Here is a 26446-nt window from a genome sequence, read left to right as displayed (position 1 = left end):
AGACAGCGTTTCAAACCTTTTCACATAAAAAAAGATCTGTATTAAAGATGAAGATATTAATATTTTCTTCCTGCAAACTTCAATTAAAAGACAAGAAACAACTTCCCCAGGCTGTTTTTGGCCTTCAACCCCAACACCTGCTGAAGATCTTTAAAAACAGATCACAGCATCTGGGCCGTGTAGCTTTTAGCAAATGTTACTAATACAGGAGCAACTCAAACGTTTGTTTTTAAACTATTAACTACATATTAACACATGCTGGGGACACTAGTGAGTATTTATGAGAGCAGGACAGTGGATTCATTATAATAAAGGAACAAGCCACTCAGTGCAACACTTGATTATTTATGTCTGAATAAACTGAATCAGGACCAGACTACAGACATTTATTAGCATAATACTAAGATTTTTTTTTTTGTCTTTTCATTGGATTTGTTGACCATAAAATTAGATTAAAATGTTGTTTTTTTCCTCTTCTCATAAAATGATTGTGACAATCTGATTTATTCTTGATAGATAAAGTGTATATCTTCTCAAAACTGTATTGATCAATCTCTTAAATTAAACCACAATTTATAAGAGAAATGTGTCAAAAAATAAAATTATTCCAACTTTATGGGCAACCATGCATTTCTACACATCAGCTTTAATTAATAAAATAAGCAATGATAAATCAAGATCTTATTTCACTTATTGAAAATGAAAAAACAAAAATGAGCTGTTGCTCATTAATCTCACTTTACATTTTTTAATTACGTACCTTCTAATGGCTTGGGCAGGAAGTGAGCAGCTGGTTTTGTTTTTTTCACTCGGTTCCCCTTCATGGCTTGACCCTCTTTATTGAGCCCTAGGAACCAAGCTCTCCCCGACTCCTGTTGTCTGTACAACATGGACGAGTAGATCACATAGTAGTTCTCGAACACCGACTCTTTAAACTTGCACTCTGCTGTAAAGAGTTCCTGCAAAGACACAAACAAGCACCACTTTTTGTTTAAACAAAAAAAAGACTTGAGTCAAATTAATAATTTATGGTTCATATTATGTACGAATGAAACAGATGTCAGATTCATAAATTACATTTGAACTTGTGTGAAGGTCACCAGCACACACACCACCTATATTTCACTCTCAATGTATAGAATAATCTTACTCCAGGCTCAGAAAGTGCCTCGCCAGGTAAATTGAACTTCATACCTCCACCTGCCGTGAAAAGGATGAGCGCTGCAGAGTCTATTTCACTATAATCATGTCTGATTCAACCCAGGCCTAATGACCTGCTCTGATGAAATGCAACTCGCCGTCTCTCCTTGGCCTTCACCTTGACATCAGATGTGAGAGCGCTCGTTTAGTCAATTAGCTCGTGTTCCCAGCAGAAAGTATATATTGTTAGGCTCTGACCCCGCCACTTCAGCACTGTAAAAATCAGCACTTTGCCCCCTCCACCCCCCCAGATGTCTAGCCAGGCACTGCCTTGCTCTTCAAATTTCTTTTCTAATTGGCAAAACCCAAAGGGGATCATTCTTCACCAAATACTACATCTTCTATTAGCAATTTGTCTATGACTGCCTTCTGAACTTTGTACGAATAATGATCGAAGTAATCAAGTGACTCTTCCATCCTTTACACCTCAATCTGGCAGTGACGAATGAACAGCGAGGCACCACATCTCTCTCTGCTGTTGCCCATTCATCTCTAACCAGAAGGGTAATAAAACGCGTTTCCACATTGTCCGCCCTGCCAGGCTAAAAATAAAGGCATTCATCGGGGTGTATTAATCAAAGCACACTCATCACAATGGAGGGTTTCAACACATCTTTTGTAAGCAATTCACACCGAGCTGGCTCACACAGCGACTGGCAGTACATGTAAAAAATCCTCTCATGTGTCCTCGGCCACAGTGGCTCTCAATGTCAGAGACAAGATTCATTAGGGACCCCAGAATAAATTCTGGTGTCATCCTCCAAATCCTAAGTACACTGAAAGTTGTGCCAAAAAATAATAAATCAAGAAAACGGATCATCTCGCAAGACCAAAGATTAAAGTCTTTTGGAAGTTTTACATTACTGGACCTCTTAATTTAATGATACGGGGCGGGCAAACATGAAATACATTTAAATTATATCACATAAAATTCTGGGGAAAAGTTTGTGTTGTGTTGTGTCATAGTGTGTACATAAAGATAGAGGCTGCTTGTTGCTTCCACCCTCGGGTCTCTGAGGAGCAGTTTTGCAGCTCAGAATGGGCTGTTTCGCTGTCGCCATCTTGGCAATACAAAAACGGACAAAGAGGTGGGGTGTGTGTGTCAAGCCAAGACTTTGGTGTGTCAGCTTGTGGCAGGTATGAACTGGCCCAACTGTCACATAAAGTTAAGCAGAGCTTCGATAACATTTCAATCAGTGGGTTGAATGAATATTCACCCCTTGTACAATTGTGATGAGGGGGGAAATTAGCTGTAGAAACTAAAACATGTTTTTAAACTAAAACAAGTAATGCAGTTAAACTGTTTTGAGCTAAATGCTAAAGCCAACATGCTAACATACTGATGTTCAACAGGTGTAATCTAATCTGTGCCAGTCACCATTTTAGTTTAGCATCTCAGCATGCTATGACTTACTAATAACACTGAAGACAATGTATAGCTGAGGTCGATGTGAGTCAGTCACTTTGCAGGTATTTAGAAATGAGCCAAAGTGACAGTTTGACCTAGTGATTGTTAACAGTTGTTAAGGTTTTTCAGGACTGATGTATCTGCAGAGCCATGACAGTAGCCCATCTAAATGTCACATTAACCTAATTGGCAATTATTCCCCTGGAGATTGACTTCATGGGAACAATGCTGAATATCTCTGTCTGTAAATCTCTGCTACTGTAGTTTTACAGAACATTATGGGCTAAATGATACGCTTTTAAACACAGGATGCACTATGCTGTAACGGTGGTATAATAAGTCCTTTGTTGAATTGTGTCAGCTTGTCCTCCAGACAGCATTCAACAGAGCTGAACAGGAAGTGGCAGAGCGACACTTGGGATGACCATAATGATCCATAATAACCCTGACAAGCACCTGGCTGAATGTTGAGTGTCTTCTCTATCCTTTGATTGAGGACTCCCAGACATTTGTGAGAGGAAGATACAAATGCAGGACGCATAACAACAACATCGGCTGTGGTGTGACACACACAGAAGAAGAAAAAAAATGCAGTCAGTGCTGTGATTCTTCACATTGCAGCAAGAAAGGGTAAAAGTTTCAGGATCAGGGCAGGGATCAAGACATCTGCTTGGTGCTTTGTTACGTGAGGTTTGTGTTGTTGTTGCTATGTTTTTATATTAAGTTAATGTATACTGTATGTGTGTGTGTGTGTCCAATGTGTGTGGGAAATCCTGCGCTCTGACTCTTTGCTCTGTCTCACCGGCAGAGATTACATTACACAAGAGAATTAACTTCAGACTATTCTAGTGGCAAAAGTAGGGATTGGGATCAGAAATATAAATGCTGCTTCCGTAGCAGACTACAGAGGCTGAACGGAGCAATGTATTGACACAGTGCAGGCAATAGAGGCAATAAAAACTGAACCACACATGATAAAATCCAGAGCATGAGGACATCTAGTATATGTTTCATTGCAAATAAAAAAGAACAGTCTCTCTGGACGATGGCCAGGCCTGACCCCCCCCCCCCTCCTTATTAATTTTGTTATCATCATTAAGATTTATTGTGCATCAGCAACAAGCAGCAGTTCATCAAACGGCTGTTTGTCATGTTTCAGTTGTCAGAAAGGCTGAGCTGTATCATATCACCCAGGACAGGCTGTTACAGAACAGACAGGACACATACAGTGCAACTCCAAGAGAAGTCGTATATTGTTGTTGATATTTTAAAATGAACAGGCTGGAGTGATCTTTAGCCAAAAAGCCAGAACAAATGTCTTCATTGTAGCGTTTCATTTGTAAAACCAAATAATCTTTGTTCGCTGAAAGAATGTTTTTACACGCTCTTTGAACGCTGAAGCAAAATCTGTTGCTGAGCCGATTAGAAGGTAAAACAGTTTTACCTTCATGGTTCCCTGAGTTGCTTCAATTAGGTAATTAATTCTACTTTTTCCTCGTCAGGTGAGCCGCACCACAGGTTGGCTTGGCTGCTGTAATTAGACACATCATTTTGATGCCGGTCCAGGTTTAGCCCCAGCGCTGATTACTTATACGGCACCTACAAAACAGCCCTGAGTCAAAGTAATCACACAAGCTGGCGCCAAGGCCATAATTGTGGCTAATCAAACGCCTTCACATAGGACGCACAAAAAGTCTGCCTTTGTTTACGGAGGCAGAGGAAGTGGGGGTGGTTTGTTTGTGGAATGATGCTTGATGGCGAAACAAAAATGTAACACTGTCAGTCACCATAATCAGTTTCACTTGAAGATCGGCGCTGTGAAGCTGCAGCTGATTTCAGACACATTGTTTGCTGAAGGCATTTTTAAGTTTGTCAAATGTCAATGACAAGCGAATGGCTTTTATCCCTGACTTTACACAAAACAAGAGAGAGAGACTTCCCTTCAGTCATGTTCCCTCATTTGTGATCACTAACTCTTCACAGACATGTGTCACAGATTGCTGCTAAGAATGAGGACAAGGCCAAAAGTACAGTGGAGTCAAAGTTTTTTAGCCTCTTTTGGCGCATTGTTTTTACTTTCTAGCCTGAAACTGTTTTCATTCTCTCTGACTGCACAATGATGATACTTCTTCTTGACTCCTGGGTGTCTACAGTTATTTATTTATTTTTACACCTTTTTCATCATGTTAGTGGCTTTTCCTTGTTCTACTGCCCCCAAATGGCCAAAAATTTGACCTACAGAGGACAAAATCAAAATCACAGGTTACATTTATTATATTTTTAATCAATATAAAAACTGTTTGAAATGTAGTCCACTATACAGTACATCATTCTGGGATTTCGATGAAGAAACCTTTCTTCTATCTGTTTGTCTTTGCTCCTTTTTTTCTTTTTTCTAGAGACCAGAACATGACAAATACATTTTCTCTTAGGTTTCCATGGCAATCCAAAGGCACTCCAGCAAAATATAGTGCTGCTCTAAGGGACTGGGCATCCCCATCGTGCCCATGCAGACTCATGATATGCATACAAAGTGTTCTGCTGTATTCTAATACAATGTCATAACAAAAATGTCCCTTTTTATGTAATTTATAATCAGCTCAATTTTCATCTTCAAAATCAAATATTTGGAATATTTCCTATTCAAAATCAGATATGAACACACAGCCTGATAAAATGACTCTGAGCTTTGTCATTTCAAATCACAGACAATATTACATTATTGTCTGTATAATTCTACCCTGCACTGAGCTAATATTTTAGAAAAATATGGGTGACATTGAAGGAGAAAAGCAGAGGGCTACTCAGACACAGCACACACTTTCACACCAGTGGCAAATCGAATCATTTTTGAGGCACCAAACGGTTGATTTTCTTCCCGCTTGATCTCCCTGCCTGGCGCTCCACATCAGTGGCTCCCTGGCCCATGATTGGCCATGCTCTGAATGGGAAGGCCGTAATTGACCTTGGCCACAGACAGCGTGAGGGCCAAAACGGCTCAGTCGCACATTATGAGCCCCAGTCACCAAAGCAAAAAAAAAAGACACGAAGAGAAATAAAGGAGAGACGAAAAGGCAAGCAGACAGTGACTAAGAGTGGGATTGAGGCGAAGGGGCGAATCCAGGGAGTACTACAATTTTATTTCTGGAAAAAAAAAAGAATAATAAAAAAAAGGCAAATGGACAGAGGCAGATGGAGAGAGTGGGAGTTTAATACAAAACTCCTTAATAACAGTGAATTTGCATTTAAGGACAAAAGCACAAAAAGATGACTCTGAGACAAACATCCTTTGGGGCAGAAAAAAACCCACAAAACAGGTCGTGATTGCCAAACATGACCGCCTGAAAGTAGGTGAGACAAAGCTCATACGGGGAGAGGGGACGCACATTAATATGCAGAGTGACTGCTCACTACCCTACTGTGGAAACGAAGAAATTGTTTATTAATGCTGCCAGCATAAAACCTATTAATCCGTGGAAAAAGGTCAACCTCCAGAAAGCTGAGCTGCATTCACAATGCTAAGCTGCGCTCATATGTATAAGAGTCACGTCGACAGTGTGTGCAGACAATGTGGGCTTCTGTCTGATTATCAAACCCTGAGGAGAAAGACGAGACAGGGACCAAATGAAGAGTCGCCAGTAAACAGCTGGATAGATTGTGTGCATCCACGGCATACACCATCCATTTTTTTTTATTCTCTTGAACGGTGACCAGTATGACCAGAAGCATATGTGCTCATAAAACAGCCACATGAGAAAAAAAAAATCACCTGTTGTAAAGGTAAAGGTAAAGGTAAAGGTACTTTATTGGTCACATATACAGCTAGTACAGTGAAATTCTTTCTCTGCATTTAACCCATCCCTGAGGAGCAGTGGGCAGCCGCAGTGCAGCGCCCGGGGACCAACTCCAGATTATGAGCCAGTTCCTTGGTCAGGGGCACTGACTGGAGGATCAACCTAGCTGGCATGTTTTTGTGGTGGGGGAAACCGGAGCACCCGGAGGAAACCCACGCAGACACGGGGAGAACATGCAAACTCCACACAGAAAGGACCTGGGCGGCCTGGGATTCGAACCCAGGACCTTCTTGCTGTGAGGCAACAGTGCTAACCACTGTGCCACCGTGCCGCCACTGTTGTTACAGGCACACAAGGACTACATGTGAGCATTTTAAAATTAGATGCCAAATAAAAAAAAAATGAAATTACAGGCAGAATCTGGTATTTAAAAAAGTCTCAGCATTCTTTTATGAAAACGATAAAGCTCTGAGAGTGAGATCAAGGTGACGTCTCAGCTGAGCTTCAAAGTCACAATGTCAAAGAAACATCTCTTGACTTCATTCTTCGTCTTCACAGATACTTGGATGTGCAGACAATAAAGTACATGTTGTCAGGATCTGCAACACTGACTTGTATCAGATCTGATCTGTTAAGACGTTATCAGCTACGACTGATGAAGGCATTTGCAATTCACTGGCAGTGGCAATGCAAATGATACTGGATGTATCAGTATCAGTGACAGATCTAAATGAACGTTATGAATCATCAAGTCAGTGTTTGATTATGATTCGAATTTTACACAAACCAACCAAATGAATCACTGCTGTTACATTAAAACGAACCTAATTAAAATAAACTCAGAAGGTTGAAAACATCTTAATTCATTGTAAGTAGTTTTTTTTTTTTTTTTTTTTTTTTAGTTGACTCATTTCTGTATCATCCACACTTGGTGAAGTAGACAGATAGACAGCAGACTGCACAGTGCACACCAAAACCCAAAAGCCAATTCACTGGGTGAACTTTTGACTCTCTGTTTTTAAGTGACAGCCATTAACATTAGACTATTCATACAGTCACCATAATACGCTGCAAATCTTCTTTTAAGCCACGAGGGCAGTAAGATGCGTGTGTGTACGTCACTTTTATGCTTTTAAGTGAAAGGACGACAAAAAGCAGTGACACCTATAAGGCGCTGAGCCACCAGAAGCACTAAAGTGGCACTTAAGTGTTCCCTTAAGTTTCCCTGAAGGCAGAGAGACCCTTTCACACCAGTACAGTACAGCTCCCCTGGCTCATTCAACACACACACACACAAAGAAAAACCGAAAAGCTACACACAAATCTGTGGCATGCAACATCCAAGGTTTTTTTTTTCAACTGGTATGAAGTTTCCATCTATCTATCTATCTATCTATCTATCTATCTATCTATCTATCTATCTATCTATCTATCTATCTATCTATCTATCTATCTATCTATCTATCTATCTATGAAAATCAAGGCTGTAACCAACTAATTCTGTCTTGCATCTGAGATATGATCATGTGTGATCAAATATGTGAAAATCTTCAAATCATTTCTTCTCAAATGTTGAAATGAAGCATTGCTTTACTATTTGTTGGGTAAGACCTGATTTTGGTTTTGAAGCCGTGACAGAAAAACTGTAAACAAACATGAGCCTAAACTGTCTGAAAATAGCAGCCATTATAATCAAACTCATGTTTAATTGGGGTCAGCTCAGATAAACACAAAGCAACGTCTGGAAAGAGGCAGAAACTGTGAGCCTTTGGAATAAATCACTGTAAATTATTCAAGAGGGGGAAAAAAATGTGTTTCTCATTTAAATAAAAGGAAAAAGTAGAGAGCCTCTTGAGTGCAACCACCCACAACAAGATTAGCGGGGTTTCAAGCGCATATGTGAGTGAGTGAGTGTGTGTGTGTCTGTATGTGTGTGTGTGTGTCCACTCTGCTGCTGTTGATCCATAAATTGGTGCCAAACTGATGTCAAGGCAGCCAGACTTTTGCTAGATTGGCTAGTCATCTCTTGTCAGGCAAGCCGACAGTCTGCCCTGCGCAACAAGCTGAAAAGCAAGTCTCAAATGTGACACACACACAAACACACACACACACATTTCTACATGTGCACACTCCCCTCAAGTCCAAGCTCTCATAATGAGAGACTTATTGTGAGGCAGAGCCACTGTGCACTGTGAGGTGTGTCTGCAGGTACAGTACAGAGCTGCTTCTCCTCTCTGTGTGACTCTGTCTCTGCTTTGTTTGTGTTGTTTACACCCTCAGGAACAGTGTCCCAGTTTTTTTTTAAAGAGGAAGTGCATGTGTCTCCTTGTAGATTCACTTGTCTGTGACTCTCTCTCTCTCTCTTGGTGGCTTACACTTAAACGTTTTCCTCATCTCAGTTCGCAGTGTGCATTCATTTACAGACCAAATTACAGCATATGAGGAGAGATCAACTTGTCTTCTCTTCACTGTTACCAAACGGGAAACCGTTAGCGTTGTTTTAAATATTAGACGTGTTGTTCCTCTTCAGGATGATAATAATAGCATTTCATTTGTCTTGGCGGTGCTGTTATTGCTGATGTTTGAGACGCAGCAAACGCAGGTGCGGTGCCATTTCACATCAGAGCGCACCTGCGTGTTTTTGTCCTTTGGTCTTTTTTTTTGGTGAATTTGTGGCTCTGAGCTGACACCTTGCTCTGTGTGGGTGGATCAGCACAGCAGAGGTTGTTCATGCAGATAAAATGCTGCATGCTGCAATTTTTGGTACCGGTTTTTGGTGTGAAAATTGCGCCCGAGCACACGCCTTTCATCAGGAAAATGTTCATGGTTTAATCCATGCCAGGTATGTAGGTATGCTGTTGGACGTGGGTGGGGGGGCGCCTGAATGATCCAGGGGGCCTTAGTTTGACAGGAGCCTTGGAACATTTCACACATCCTCTTTTATGTTCAGTATGGTAAATCACAGCTAATTTAGTGAGTAAAAACTCTACATTTTAATCCAATTATAGATAAAAATCCTGCACTGTGTGTGACAGATACGTGAATAAATGTCATCCATAGCTGCTTATAGGATCCATGAGGGTCTGTCTTATAATTGCATCACTGTAGCTCAAAATGGCAACATGAGTGGTATGTTGATTGAACATACACTTAAAGCCAGTTTTAAGTTCTAAATATTTGAAACAGCATTGCCACACACACATAACAGTATATTAGATAATGTCTGTGCAGAAGCAGAAGTTTTAAGCATTAGCCAACTGATTTTCTTTTTCTGCAGAAATTGATGGAAGCTAATGGCTGCCAGGAACTGCGCCTGAGAGGTAATCAAGTGTAAAACTATGCAGCATAAACTGGGAAATGATTAGCAAAAAGACTCGTAATTAGGTTGGTATGGTCCTTTAATGCGAAACTCCAAAGATCATTTACCCTGGATAATACAAATAATATATTTTCCCTCCTAAACAGGATTATTATGTGTGGCTACACACGCGTCCTTATGTACAGATTTAATGCGCCAAGTTTATACATATACAAGGATACAGAGTTTACAAGCATGCGTATAAAGTGGGCCCAACAGATCACAGCTGTCTGTGTTTGTGAGAGGCACATCAGAGGTTGTCACAGATGGTAATATTATGAAATGGGAACAATGAGGATATCATTCATTGGCAGAGGTTGTAATGCAGTGCATAATCTGGAAGCTAGAGCATTACATAAGTACACATAACCATTACCGCCAGCATTAGGAACAGTTAACCAAATTACATCGCTAAGTTATGACGACTGAGTGTGTGATGACAGATGCACAAATGCCAGATGTTGGGACTGTAAATGTATTGAACTTGTAGACCTTAACAGCTAGATCTAAAGAGCTAGATTAAGGCTGATGCTGTCCTCAAAGAGCCTCGTCTAATATACAATAGGATTAAGGGACATGGTGATTGCTTTCCCTCTGATATTTTTGAAATTTGACTGTAGCTGGGCCATTTCACAGTGTCCGTCTTTTCCTGAAAGCTTGTTGACAAGGAGCTGCGGTGCTCAACCTGAATGTCTGTGCATGAGCAGGAGACAGCAGAGGATTCCCCACCAGTCTGCCTCTCTCTCAGGATCAAATGTGGCGTGGCCACAGCTGGAGGCCTAAGTGATTCAACCAGTCAGCCAGAAAGGAACCACGAAACCGACCGACCTGTCTATCAGCTGTTCAACCATGAGCCAAATCCTGTCAATCAGGCAAGTCAGTGAGTTGGTTTTTCAAACACCACCACATGCTGAATTGAAACTTTGCAAAGATGCAGACTTTCTCACTTAAGCTGCTGCTGAATTATTGGGAGCTGGGTGTGACTGGCAAAAGTTTGAGATGGTGGTTTTCGCCAGCAAAAATCAAAAGAAAGCAAAATCTCACTGACCAAAGAATCTCAGAGAATATCTTCAGGATCACAGCTATCAACTCACACTCTCAATGGATTGATCATTTTTACATCAGATGTTTGATTCGTATTGATCCACTGAGCACAGGAGGGATCCATTATCCATGACTTCAGTTTATATTTCATTTGTTCAAATTGTCTCCAATAACTTCTCTCTGATGAAGTATTGATACAGACAACCAGCCAACGTTTTATGACATAACCAGGGTCACCTCCCTCCACTGCTGTAACATTGCCAGAACTAGATCCTTCTCGAGCATGGCTTATTGCTTCTAGCGTCTTAGAAATGGTAATTCTCCAGCGAAGCTCTTGTCTGTTCAAAGCACCATGGCATGAATTTGAATTAATAAGGACTTTAAGGACCCCTGCCTACCCAGGTTAGACCTGATACTAAAGAACTCCTCCTAACATCTGGTTCTGCTCCGTCATGCTTAATGAACCTTATATTCTTCTACAACAGACAGGAAACCTTGTTATCTCCCCATTCTTAGACAAAATTCTCAGAGGAAAGTGTCTTCTCGAAGAGCAGCCCATTTCTTTGGAATATACACTGAGCCTCTGTTATGGAAATTGGCTCTCTCGCAGTCGTCTTGGATTGCCACCACAACTGGCACAGATCAGCGCCAAAGCTACAAGCAGCCGCCTCCACATTCAAGACTTTGATGATGGCCCTGAGTTGGGTTTCATGCCCCACAGTCGTGAGATGCAGGGGAAAAAAAGTCCTCAAGCGGTGAGATTTGAAGACGTTGTAGACAGTAGCTACTGCAACATATTCCCAGTTAACCCACATTGCATGTTTGAGCTGACCTGGTCTGTCTGACAGCTCATCCCACTACCCAACCAGTCCACCACTCTGGTCGTCCTCCACTCCGTCAATCATCTGTGGTGTAGTCCAAGATGTTCTGTTACCAATTAAACTGAATATTCTTGTGCTCAAACATGCAACAGATCATGAACTGCCTTCAACAACCACAGAAGCTCAACAGAAGGCAACAGCCGTGTAAGACGTTCTTCCTAACCATTGGCTGCATGTTTCTCAAGTGTTAGACCCCCTTCAGATCTATGTTCCCAGTTCCTCAGTGGCACTTTTTAAACTGCTTTCTCCAAACTGCTCTTAGATGCAAACAATGAATAACATGCAGTTTCATAGATGCAAAGACCTTGAGCATCTCTAGAAAAATGAGCCCAAGAATTTGATACAACTCAAGTTGCCATAAAGTTAAATTATCCCCAACTGGTGTTGGTCTGGGATGAATATGAAGTGCAAAAGTTTTTCTATATATACTATTTAATACAAGAGGGCACTGTGCATGAGTTTGTGCAGATTTAGCTGCTGCTTGTTTTTATCGTAGCGCTGCACAAGTGTGCCCTTCCGTTTCCTGCATATTTTCTGGTTTGAATATCTTTCTAGTAGAATAATGTGTGTAGGTGTATCACGCAATAGCTTCCTCTGACCTTCCTCGCCTCTGCGGTGAAGTATTGTAACCACAAGATGAAAAAAATACACTGCACATGAACAGGTCAGAGCTATTCTGACAAGAAGAGAAAGATACTATTTCCATACAGAGTGAATGATGCCCGAAAAGCTACAGAGCAGAATATCAGTTTGTATGAGGTATACGACACAAACCAACAAGTACAGTACCACAGACGCATATATAAACTGTACAGACATACACTATTGTCCCTGAATTTGCATTTGTTGGCGCTCCGGTCTGATCCATTTGGTTCGACAGTGTGAAGAGTCGCACAGACACAGCGGAGAGAGAGAGAGAGAGAGAGGCTTAGCTCAGATTTAAGAGAATGAATTTTCATGATTTACAACCTCTCTGTAAAGAGCTCTCACTGTATTGATTTTTTACAACTCCAGAGGTGAAGCTTGATAAAATGTTACTTTCATTTCATGGGTGGAAGAAAAAAAAAAGACGGAAGGATTGTGGAGGAAAAGAGAAGACTGCAGCTATTACACCTGCAGGGGAGGCTGAACACTTGGCGGCTTTTCTGTCGCAGCAAACCATTCACACACACACACACTCACAAAAAACAAACCACCCCCGCAGTGTGATCCAACTAGTGAGAATAAGACTTGAACCTGCAACCCCACGGGCATGACACAAAAGTCCTCCTGCGGTTTGAACCATGATGAAATTGCCATAACCCCTTAAAAACGTCTCCTTATGAATCATTCCTTGACGCAAAATAGTATCAAGAGAAAACTGACATTCAAGACTTCTGTGTATACTGCTGTTTCAAAAAGACACAGTTCACTGCAATTTTAGATTCCATTAACTATCATTTGTTGCAGCTCAGAATTAAAAACAATTAAAGTGATATAAAACAAAGAAAAAAAAGGAGTTATGGAGGAAGTAATGATGCAGTTTAGTGTTTATTTTTGTTTTATTTTATTTTTCCGATTTGATAATTTAATTCCTCTATTTATGAAATGTTAGAAAAAAAAATCAGTGGGTAAACTCAAAAAGCCTTTTCTTTATCTTACCTACAGTAGGTGCTCACCTACAGCTGTGGGCTTTCTACAGGAAGTGTGGTGTGCTTTGGCTACCTGAATTGACAGCCGTCCATGTAAAGATTAAACTCCCACATGGCTGAACAGGCTCTTCCGGACGGCTGAGTGCACGCACACCTAAACTGTGAAAACAGAACTACAGCTGTAAAAAAAGAAGAAGGCAAAAAAAAAAAAGTAGCCGAGGGGATTGATAAGTGCACAGTCTGGCTTGCGTTCGCAAAGTGATCCCGCACATCCTGTTACTGTTTGGTTACCGAGTTCTTGAGGGCTACTTGTTGCTTCCTGAGCAATCATCCCCTCGCTGCTCATTTGCACATTACACTGCTCTTAAGGCAACAAGCACAAGCACAAGCACGCCATTTGTATTTGCATGGTGCTTGACATTTACACACTAGGAAAGCAATTAGGCCAGAACTCGGGTCATTAATACAGTGAACAGGCGAGACGTGTTTGCTCTCAAAGCTACTGCAATATGTATTCACGGAGAATTAAAAGTGACGCCATCCGCATTTCTCCGTGTTAAAATATCCTCGGTGGATCTCACAGAGGGACAAAGATGAGTATCTGAATCCCCACTTCACCGCGCCTACTCGTCTTCTGTTTCTCCTTTATTCTGCAGCTCAGTGCTGTAGACACACACGCACGCTAATGAAAGCATGCTCAATAAATACAAGTTTTTGTTTATCACTAGTGGCCTGAATCTAAGCAGCACAAAGACCAGCTCTGTGAACATGGATTTTTTTTTTTTTTCCTCAAGACGATTCAAAAGGAAAAGAAAATAATAGAAATGGTAGCAATGGAAACAAGGACGTTCATGGTGCTGGCTGGGTATGAATAAATGTTTTTGGTTGCTGAGGCCATTTCAAGGTAAAAGGCAGGTAGGATCACAGGTTAAAAAAAAACCCAACAACAACAAATAACTGAATGTAACTGAATCATGAGGTGAGAGTATTGGCTGACATGAATAACTTCTCAAAAATTGTTAAACTATTAGGGATAAACTGAAACCTCCTGGATGACAGGTTAATGTCTGCAAATTGCTGAGATTTAAACGCCTCAGGAAAACCTACTCAAACAGAAGTACACATGGCAGTGATAGCTGGGCCACATGGTGGATACCACTCGCTATGGAAGACACAGAGTACCGACCAATCAGACTGTTTCCAAAAACTTGCTCGAGTGCACTTATTACTGATACAGTTTTATAATATGATCAGATGGTTTCATATGTGGTAAGAGCAGCAGCAGGAGAGACAGCAGGCAACAGTGCATGAGGGCTTTCACACCACAACTTAGTTAAAGTTGATGAAGTCTCATGTCATAACTACAGCAGATGAATAAAACACTTTGCTAGAAAAGGACGTGACATTAGAAACACCTGCTAACTGATACATACAAAGAGCAGGTTAATGGTGATTATTTGAAAGTAGGAAAAGGCCATATCTTCCATCTCCTCCCTCAGGCTTCTCTCTGGAGTTTAAGTAACAATAGGTCAGTGAGCCAATCAGATGAGATGAGTCTCTGAGCCATCTCTTCAATTTTACAGTAGGTGAAACACACTGGCTGTGTGGCTGCTGTTTTGTGACATCACTGAATAAGATAAGGCCTGATCAGTGTTGGGCATGTTACTTTAAAAAAGTAATTAGTTATATAGTTAGCCTACTCGTTATGTTCCCCAAAATGTATCTGAGTTAGGAACTGAGTAACTACATTATAAAATAAACTAATTACCAGGAAAAGTAACTATTGCATTTTATAAAATGCTAAAATATGTCAAATTACTTGGACTTGATTACTTCCCATCCCATCACTGGTCCTGATGGTTTGTTTTAAGGCTCAGTGTGTGAATACAGAAAGTAATATAGAACCTGAACCTGCCAAAAACAAATAAAGATCTCACTTTCTACAAACTGGACCCTCAATTAATACCTGTCACTGTAATTCTCTTTTCCACAAGACAACCAGTTAACTTGGGGTTAAGATATTTTTCCTTTAGCTGGTCAATATTCTCTTTTCAAACTGAAAGTACATGTGTAAAATGTAAAACGTTGTGCACCTGTTAAAAGTTTTGGTAGAGAATATAGACATTTTTCAAACAAATTGACCAATGTAAGCAGCACCCGTTCTGACAAGTAATTCTGTTGTGTGTTAAGAGTCATGGCCAGTCATCCATTTGAGCATTTTGATGTTGATTCAGCTATTCATTAATTCATGATTGAAGCCACTTGATTCAGCCGCTGAAATACACACTCGATTACCGCACAGCATGCGTGGTAATGAAATATGATTACTTTTGGTACTCAAATGTTTAATTAAAATGCAAATTAGTATGATTTTGAACATCTTCTCTGGGAATCTAACAATCCAGGCCCTTGGTGTGGTGATCAGGGAGCAGGTGGCGGTATTAAAAAAAATCTATATATGCAGGCAACCACACAGTTTATGAAAAGATTAAGACCTCCTTCTGGAAATGGCCGTGCCTTAAGATCATCTCTGAAGGGTAATCACAGAGATGAGATGGGATCAATAACATCTCCACTGCTCTTTCATTTGCAGGCACAGAGGACAGACAAAAAAAGAATTCTGCATTTGATATAAGGCTTTCTTTAAACTGCTGTGGTGAGAAATAAATAGATTAAAATTCCTGTTTTATCTAAGTGGCTGTCGGGTTTTGTTGGGTGATGTGTTTCGTGCCGCTCAAAATGGTGCATGCTTTTAGCAGAAGGAGCGACAGACAAATGGGGGCAAGCAGCGGTTGTCTGCACGCTACACTGATTATATTGACCACAGCAGGGCTTTCCCTGCCAAACACACCTCAGAGTTCCCTCTCCCCCCTTTTTTCTCTCCAAACTCCTCTTCTGCCAAACCAGTCGAGCCACTATTTATTTTCTTTCCAGTCTCCTGCGTTCTCATTATCTGTCAGCAGCACATAATTTATAGCCATCTCTGCAGCATCCTCGCCGTGCCGACTAACCACTGCCTGTGTTTTTGGCCACTCCATTTTAATAGAGATGTAAGGATTATCCCAGATGGATGAGGGAGATTCAGTACAAGCTCTACCTGACGGATCGATAGCTGGCCGAGAGCCACCGTGGTAGAAAGTCAGCCCACTCTGGGGGGAGAAATACAACGGGCACATGCTTCGATAAAGACACAGATAAATAACTTGAAGAGATGCTAAAAAAAGGGATGCACACAGGTTTGTGCATGGCTCTAAAAGCAGCCAGCCCATTTTGATAATTGTGCATTGATGGTTTTCTTGTACAGTGCAACAGTGACGGGTAGAGTCAAGGGCGATGTAAAGCAGTGGGGCGGGGTAATCACCAAGGCAAGACACTTAAACTAAAGCAAAGAATCCAAGAGGTAAAGCCAATATTTAAACTGGAGCAGTTCAAAAAGTCCTCAATATAAAACATAACGTAATAAGATTACATTTGCATGTGATATAGGGTTTATAAGAAAAAGGTGGGGAATTTATATAAAAATATGTTGTGAGTGAAGGAATTGGTTGTGGATGTTATTTTTTTCTTTTTTTATTGAAGGGGCAGGTTTTATAAGTTTTCTTCATCCCGCTCCTTTTCAATCCTAGGATTGGAACAAATAATAAAAAAAGAAAGAAAAGAAAATATACATTAGGCATATGCAACTCCATCCCATAGTACATGTAAAGTTATGACCATGTACACTTTGATAGGAAACACCAGCAGTATGTTTCAGGTTTCAGGAAAATGGGAGAATCACAGCTCAGACTGATCCTTAAGTGAACCGACCTTTTATATCAAATAGTCCTGCAGTTACATTTGGTAGCGACGGCTCCTCTGCTCTTTCAGAGATCTCTGAAAGAATCTGAACTACCGAGAACTAATCTTACATGTATCAACCACTGGCACATAAGGATGATGATGAGAGGAAGTGCACCAGCCGACGCATTAGAACGAGAGGGTCGGGAGAGTCATTGTGAAAAATGTAAATGCATACAAAGTATGACAGTGTTATTATAGTTAGCTGATAGCCTAGAAGCTAACAAACGAGCCACTGATGTGATGTGAGATGTGCTACGACTACTGAGGGAAACTTTGCAGGATGCTGATTTGAATTCACTCACAAGCCATTTTTAACACGACTCACAAAAAAACACACACACACACACCCCATCTTCAGGTGTATACATTTCACAACTTGGCAGGTTAATGGTGATGATTTGGTCTTCGAGCGTTAAGAGCCTGTCTTAATATTCCCTGATGTTCCTCGCTGCATTCAGTCACTGCTCTGCTGTACCTACACATCATAAATCCACAATACGTATCATGCAAACCAGTGATTCAGAAAACAGCTGCACTTGCCAACTCTTAATTGCTTTAAATAAACAGGGGAATAAGAGAGTGATTGAGGAACACGCTGCGATGTGACATTAATAGACCTTAAGCCGTTGACCTGGAAAGAAATAGAGGACAAATCAGCCGTGTTGTGTATTTATGAGTTATGTTCGGAGAGGCGTCGTCCCCACCGGTAAAAGCCAGACACGCGGTGGGGGGACTCCCTGTTTTATGGCGGTGATGCAGTGTTACAACCCAAAGTACAGCCGCATAGATCAAACTGAGCTGACATGGTTCTGCAAAGGAGGAGGAAATCTAAATAGCAACATAAAGCCAATGAGCGTCCTCTGACCTGTGAGACTGTATAACAAGCCGAGAGTGAACATCCATTAGAACGCCATTAATAACAACAGTGATATTAAATAGCTGGAGGACTGGTCAGTCTATTCTTAGCTCCTCTTGGCCTCGACCAACAGTTCACCGGTTCGGCTTTGACGCCTACCTCCGACCTTGTTGTTCATTAATGCATGAAGCTGCTCTCCCTCCAGCCCTTATGACCGCCACCCTTCCTGACACTGACACTGCATTAAAGGCAGAAGAGAGCAACACTCTGGAAATAATGAGGCTCCCTCCACCTCAGCTCTGAGCTTGACACTCCTCTGGAGGCAGAATCATCTGAGTAATTACTACAGGTACCAGAAATCTGAGCGAATGTGAAAAATATTATGGTCGACTCCCTACCTCTGCTATTCTGCCTTAGACAACTGTGTTTTTAGGAGCCTCTGTGGGTGTAAAAGTCAGAAATGGGAATTTAATCAATGACAAGTTACACTGAGATATTATTTATCCCAATGCGATGATACAAGAAATGCCACTTCTCTTGAAAATGAATTTAGTGCAACTTCTTCTCAACTTTTTGTTACTTTCTCAAAACTTATAACCTAATGCTAACTCATCTTCACACATGTATCCAACCAAGATATTGGCTGACCCCTCACCTGTGCCTGATTTCCCTACAGCTGCTATTATACTGTATAGGTGTGATTAATAATGAATCACTTACATGTCTTTTATGTTATTTATCAAAAGTGAAAAATATCAGTTGAACTACTTTACATGTGTAAGCAATTTACATTTAAAAGCCAGAAGCACCATTTGCATTAAAAGAACCATGGGACGTCTCTGACCTCCCCACACACCTCCATTGTTTACACTTCTATAAAACCACCATCAAACTGTCAGAGAGATCATTTTCATTCATAGCAGGTTTGCAAATCAACACCTATAAAACATGTTCACACTGAGCCATCTGTTGGGCAGTAATGCAGCATATATCCTAAACACATACTCGCATACACATCTGTGCTATCACACACATGATGCCTTATAAGGAGGTGTCACAATTCTGTTGATCTTCCTGTAGCCATACTTGTGCTATGCAGTATGCACATACGATATGTATACCTGTGTATCTGCAGAACGGGAGCAGCTTTCGCCTCATGTTGTTATGTTTTCTTTCCTTCAACGTTTAGCCTCAAGCCCTGGTCAAAACAGACCGTAGAATAACAAAGGTCATTCAGGCCTCCTAGCAGTGAATTGTTAAGTAGTGTCTACTCACAGGGCTAGTAAACAAGGTAGCTGACGCTAATATGCTACAGTAACTAGATTTGGTTTGTGAGACACAATGCCTCTACAAGCATAGTTTAATTAAAACATATTTCCTTACAGCATATAGGCATGCATATACATATGTGCATGTGTCATTCAAGTTGTCACAGGTATTTCAGAAGTGTATGTGCATACTGTATGAAAAATGCAAAGGATCAACACATTAGAGAACAAACTTTAGTTGCAATAATAATTGTTTCTTTGATCATTAAATCCACAAAAATACATTTGCTACTATTTTGATAATCATTTTTTAAGCGGAAGTGTCATTTGCCACCATCACCATGGGCCATATAGGATATTTTAACAGGCATCTTTCATGTTTTCAATCCATTCATAAAGAGAATAAGGGGCAATTAATCAATAAGGATTATCATATGTTAGTTGCAGCCCTGGAAGACAAAACAAACCTAGATGGATCCTTTAAATATTCTACTTGTCTGAAATCTCACATTGAAAGGTCGTTTAAATATCAGGTGGAGCTGAATTCTCCAAAAGTCAAATCTGAGCTCTGAGCGAGACACATGAAGATGAAAGCAAAAGGAGCAAAGTGCAGCCATGGGAGGATGTCCCCAACTGGCAGAACATACTGTCTGAGAGCCGCTTTAGAAAATTGGACGAAGAGGTTGGAAGATGAATAAGAATGTTGGGAGGAAAATATCAAATACCCAAACACCAGGGAATCCTGGCTTGAGCGTTCTCAAAGGACTCCCTTGGTTTCACACCACCTACTTCTGAATAAGCTGCTCTTCTTTATTCTTCCCCACACACACCGCCGCCCTGCACTTTAATTTTCATACTGATGCAAACTGAAGGAGCCTTCACATCAAGCTCCTTGGAGCTTTTATACATTCTGAATTGAGCATAACAGGAAACAGATGCCCTCAGTCTTCTTCATACCACTGATGATACGGCCTCTAACAAGGGAAGCAATGGCCACAGTGCTGCTCCAGATTGGCCCTCTCAAGGATTTCATTTCGAAAAAAGGACCACTCAAGTGATGTGGCAAGTCAATTTGACAATCATGAAAGGTAGCACTAACAAGTGCAGGCTCCTGATGAAGAAAACCTGCAGTGAGCAACTCCAGTGAAGTGAGGGAATGGGGAACTAGCTCTAAAGAAATCCAGCCAACCATGAAATGCCCAACCTTTACACTTGAGATGTGGCAGCAGACTGTATTAGCAGGACTGAAAAACGGTGACAAGGCCAGCACAAGGGAGTTGCATTCTCCGGCACCACCATTTCATCATGTGTAACAAAAACTACACACCCAAACACTTCCTTTATTTGCTTTTAGGGATCGTTCCCAACAGAATAATTAAGGTTTCTGAATTTTATCTCATTTGAAATAGTCTTGTCGTTGCATAAACACCTCTATTACACTATCTAGAGACCACCACGAGTCGTGTTTTCCGCTTCCTTCGACAACAAGCTGGAGAGGAGAATTCCTTTCCTCTTATTACATTTCAGAAGGAAGGTCTGATACGGGGAGCAGCCTGGAGGAGAAATTAGCCAGGAGTTTATTGGCTCAGATACAAAAGGAGCAGATTGAAAAGGGGTGAGATGATTGAACTCTCCTTTATTCCATGGTGTGTCCTTTGTGCCAGGCTGCACAGTCACTTTGATGCTATCTCTGTCATTTGAGCTGCACGCTGCGCCTTGGGTGCCGCGCACAAAAGAATATGATGCACTACCAGAGGCCCTGAATGGGCTTTCCATCTATTTTCCTGAAAGAGCGGGACTCTCCTTTTGATTCACCTCATCTGTTAAAAAATTGAGTGTCACTCATTAAAAGAACGTCATCACAGTAAAAGCCTCTTACAGGAAGTATTTAATATGCTGAAAGAATACAACTGACAGAGCCAATTCTGGTTGACAGAAATGATCCGGCTTCAAGGAAACAACACAGTGTTTAAAAAGTAGAGAGGAAAAAAACACGCAGGTTGTTCTCCTGTGCAATCTTCCAGCATTAATGTAACCTTCAAACTAGATTCTGAAAATGTGAGTGTGCTATAATCAACTACCACTAATGGGTAGAAAAGGTTGACTGTCAGATCCTCACTTGCGAAGGAACACGATGATAATGGGAGGAATGGTTGTACCTTGGTTACAGAGGAGCATGGAGGAGGCAGGAAGAAGGGGGGAGGAGGAGATGGAGGAGGGTGAAGAACATCTTACGAGGCTGCCATTATCAGAGTAATTCACACACTAAGGAGCAAAAAGAGACCTTTGAGTGGGTGGCTGGGTAGTTGAGGTCTGATCAGAACCTCCATTAGCACAGAAATAAGCTGCAAATGGAGCAGGGGAGCTGTGTGAAGAGGGGGAGCGAGGCAAACCGTGCTGAGGGAACACAGTGCTCCGACCGGGCTCATTGAGACGCCACTACACGGCACTTCTGCATGGACGAAACATGAGCAGAGGCAAGTGGGAAAACTACCATAGATAGTCTATGAAAAAAGACTGATGCGATGTTAACAACAGTTACAAATGCTGCCGGAGAATGCATGGGGGGGTTAGTCTGAATGCCAATTAGCAGCATTTATCAGCTATAAAGCAGCTCTGACAATCAACACTTGGATGTGTGTTTTCACGGCAGCGACCGTCAGCTTACTACAGAGACACCGAATCTCTGGTGATCAACTCGCGGGCGTCAAAAACACCACAATCACTGAATGTGACAAGTGGAGTAGCATGGAGAATCACAAAAGCGTATGCCATTAATTTATCATGTACAGGATGACAGATAATCAGAACAGGGATGCACTGAAACACAGATAATAACACACAGTAAATAACAGATTTTTCATGTATTAGTTGTTTTCTAACTTCAGAATTTCATCCTTTGCAGTTTTGTAAGATCTAATAAAGTGCTGCTTTTGCTTTTATTTGCATGTAAACCATGCGAAGAGAGAGTTACAGTAAGTATCTTCATATCATTGGATGATTGTGTGAATCCGCTGGATATGAAAATCAACTTGATACATGGAAGTGACAAATTTCTGCAATCAAATGTGCTGCAGCGTGAGTCTGCAATCAGCCAATTGTGTAATTACGTCTCCTCGTGTGTTGTGCAGAATACTGTTCCAATAGTATATATAATATTTCATAATCCCCACGGTGCAATTCCTTAACACAATCCATAGGATTCTAGGTCAATCCTCCTCGACTGAATTTAATTTCACGGCTTAAGTCGAGCAGTGATTAAGTGTGAGAGAATTCCACTGGAATACTGGCGCATTGTACAGTAAGAGAAGTAGCCCCTCTAAATCTCCAGAGGTATAATGAATGAAGAATAAGATGGCAATTCCTGCTCTGCACTCTGAGGATTAGGAACATGAGGACGGCAGAAGGAAGGGGAGACAGTGATTCTGATGGATACTCCTGTCTGGGAGAAGAGCACAACTCCCCAGTGTTCTCCCTGCTGATTGATTTGAGTGACTGGGAGAGGACAGGGTGGAGGAGTGAGACTCGAGCCTCTATCTGTTCTGTGGGACGTCTTATCGCCCCCTTGGCTGTCTGTGTTTGCAGCAGCCTAGTTTATTTTGAAGGGAGGTAGTCAATAACAGTGGGAACTACATACACTGTAGTGAAAACAAATGGCTGCTCCTCAGATGTCCCAACTCCGCTCAAACAAAACAGCTCTGGGTTTTTCCACTTCCTCTTCCTTGTCGGATATAAACACATGCATCACAGCATCACACCATTCATTTGCTAATAGCGTGCATCTCATTCATTTTTATTGACTAACATGCCAAAAGATTGATAGTTTGTAATATCTGCACAGCAGCAGATCCCATGTGAGAGAGCGAAATGTGTGTTCTGCCTGAATTATGTCACCTGAAATAAATGGGTGTTTTTTTTTCATAGGGAATGAAAACTCTGGGAGCATTTAACCTGATGAATAGAAACCTACATGCATGAATTTGTGCTTAATAGGATCCCTAACCTTCACTGAAATGCAATTATCCTGTTGCAAATGTGGCAAATATCCTCGACATGTTCAGGGACCCTGACTGGAAACAGTGTCTCATTTGACGTGAAAACTGATCAGTTTATGACATAAATCTACCTCCATCTATATCTGAGTCACTGGCTTTATACAAGCAATTCATTTATACATGTCCTACGGATACAAACACATTTATATAATAATTCTTTATAATAGAGAAATGGAGATTTTTGCGCACAGCAGAAAAAAAATGTTCTTACATAAGCAAAACACAGACATACTGTAGAATAGAAAATAATAGAATAAAATAGAACAGTGCTTACTGATGTGTACAGGTGGCCTTCCCCATTCATGGCGATGTATAACCCTGTTTTCACGGACTGAATGGCGACAACTCTGAGGCCCACAGGAATAAGGTTGAACAAAGCTGAAACACACACATATGAACAGGCAAACACACACATAAACACACACATATAAATATCACCAAAACATCAGCTATTAAAAGAATAAGAAATACATCGAGTTAAAACACCACTTTGTTGTATTTCATCATCGAAATGCAAGCTGGCCACCATTCGTAGCTGCACAACACGTAGATAATACATTTGCTATTTAGCTAATCTCTGAAGATGAATTGCAGCATGGCTGGTAAACGTGACTAGCCTAGCATAGCGCTGGACCACAACCAGCTACCTGAGTGGTGGCTGTAATTGGGGCCACCACTGGTGCATGGCAGATTTAATAGCCCCCCCTTTGTTGTTGTAGCAGACTCCTTGGGCCTGTGCTAGGTAATGGCTATTGTTTGTGTACTGGTGAGAAACAACAGGCCTGGCCTGGCTGTGACATTAAGTGTGTGTGCGTATATGTATGGCACATATTGACCTCTCCTGACCCATTAACTACCTCTGTATTGACAGATTTGGAGCCTGGGGGGGAAGGCAAAGAGAATTACTTGACCGTTGCTTCTGGCCAATTTTAAAACTATCCAATTTTCAACGTAGGGGACGTCAGAGCCGAGACCTGATTTGACCTTTAATTATAATGATATATCTCCTGTGCACACAATATGTAATCCCACTGTTTCCATAATAACCCTTAAACCTATCAAATTTGACATGTGCCAAGTCTCCTCTTGCTGACAGGAGTTAAGTGACACAATGTAGAGTGTCAGACCAGTGTTAGCACCAAGCACAGGAATCAAATTAACCACCTAGCCTGAAGCACTGGAGGAGCAGTGCCAGAACAAGCTAATAATACCTTTTTTCTCCCTGTTAGGCCTACTGTTTCCTGGTCCACTTTCCCTCTCAGAGGGGGAGGACAAATCTGTGTGATCCTATAGCTGTGATCCAAGAAGACGTTTCTGCTCCAAACCATGAAAAATGAGGAGAAGTGTCAGCCTGAAGCGCAGAGAAACTGACTATAAGGTTTCTGGTTCATTTCCTGCACCTGAGGATTAAATCTAGACCAGGAAGTGCGAAACATTATAGTCGATATTGTGGATGTATAAAGCAGCATTCAGGATCTGAAGAACATGATCTTTGTGGAAAATAAGTAATTAAGTTTTTGAATGGAAGAGTTTTTGAATAAACAGAGCTTGAAATTGTTGAGTTACATAACAAACACTGTCAAGATACTCACAGGAATTACTGCTGTCATCCTTGGTCCCATCAAGAGAGCCATCGGGATTCATTTGCAAGTAGTATCCCTGCCTGCAATATAACCTGGTCACTATACCCTTGAGCTGGGGATCTGCAGGAGAAACAGAGAGGGAGAGAACAGAGGAGGGGGGAGGCATTAGCAAATACCAAATGTGCTTCAACCATGTTGCTTAAATGGAGCAAACTGCAGGGAACATGGTGCTGAACTATTTTACCGTACTTTGTCAGACTCCTGTGTATGTTCACAGGCAAATCCCACAGCCAACTTCCTGGGCACATAAGCCCTGCCTTGCTCAGAGATAGGCCATCCAATTATAGGCAGCAGAATTAATCTGCGGTCGCCCGACTCCCATAATGAACCCAACAGCACCCTCTCTGGGTTCTTAGCGTGTAGGATGTGAGGATGTCTGTGCTCTGTCCCGTCTAGCTGACCTAACAGGGGAATTAGCCACATATCTACTGTAAATAAATCACGGCGACTGTTAAATTGCCCCCGAGCGCCAACGACCGACAGCCCAACCAGTCACGTTGCAGCTTAATTGGCATTTTGTTAGGTTTTTAATAACAGGAAGAAAAGTCAAAGTGAAATGTTAAAAAAAGAGAGCAGGAAACACAAAAAGATATATTTTAATAAACGTGCCTGCAATGGCACATTGGGATGTCTCTAGAAAAATATTGCTTGTGCACAAGCCATGCAACAATATTTCTTAATCTTGAGCTTGTGTGTGCGTGTGTGTGTTTGTGTACATGTGTACGTGTGTGTGTGCGTGTGTGTGTGTGCATCGACGACCACTGGGGTCATATACCATCAACATAAGTCTTATCGTGCAGACAGCTATCACACCAGATTTCATTCTAAGAAAGCCCTGGGGACGTGAACAATCAACTTCACCTGAGCCTAAACCGTGCTCCTTGCAATGGTGTGTGTGTGTGAGAGTGAGAGAGTGAGAGAGGGTGAGGCGGAGAAAGAAAAGGAGTGTGGCCACAGAGGAGAACTCAAGAGGTCTTGCTGAGGGCAGAGAGGGTTTTTTTCCCTCCCTCCCATCGGTGTATTGCTCAGGGCAGCCTTCTCTGAAATGGCTATGTCGGGTGATGGCATTAGGTAGCTCCGAGACCTTTTCACTGCTGCCTGAAAAAAAGCAGGAGAAAAAGCCTCTTTCTTTCTTTCTTTCTCTCTCTCTCTCTCTCTCTCTCTCTCTCTCTCTCTCTGTGTATCTGAACAATACAACCAGAACGTCATTCAGCAGCGCTTCTTTTCTTGTCTCATCGCAACAATGAAAAGGTGGCTGAAGCAGAATCTGACTGTCAGAGTGCCTCAGCTGTGCCGTGAGCGGGCTGACAGGGTGGTGACACTGACAGTATCGCTCTCGTTTACAATAATACTCAGCTCAGCAGATGTCACTGTGCAGGCATCATCCTGCCTCTGTTTGCTGGGTTTAATACAATCTGATGAACTGATACGGAGGATGAGTTTCTCTAACATACACATGGATGCTTTA

The 26446-nt window shown here is 41.5% G+C and overlaps 1 protein-coding gene across 2 annotated transcripts in view; it reads right to left on the bottom strand.

Moving 5' to 3' along the window:
- fgf14 (fibroblast growth factor 14) overlaps positions 1-26446 on the bottom strand; it is a gene marked incomplete at both ends in the record, with an annotated part of 98599 nt that overhangs the window by 1302 nt on the left and 70851 nt on the right. For both annotated transcript variants that reach the window (XM_083996475.1, XM_083996474.1), the window contains 3 exons: positions 761-959; positions 23610-23713; positions 24928-25038. In XM_083996475.1, coding sequence (XP_083852601.1) covers positions 761-959; positions 23610-23713; positions 24928-25038 — 414 coding nt within the window. The remainder of the gene's footprint in view (positions 1-760; positions 960-23609; positions 23714-24927; positions 25039-26446) is intronic.

The sequence above is a fragment of the Trachurus trachurus genome (genome assembly GCF_905171665.1).
Source record: "Trachurus trachurus genome assembly, chromosome: 21".
NCBI classification, from domain to species: Eukaryota; Metazoa; Chordata; class Actinopteri; order Carangiformes; family Carangidae; genus Trachurus; species Trachurus trachurus.
The sequence above is the reverse complement of the archived record's forward strand: the minus strand, read 5'-3'. Positions and strand labels throughout refer to the sequence as shown.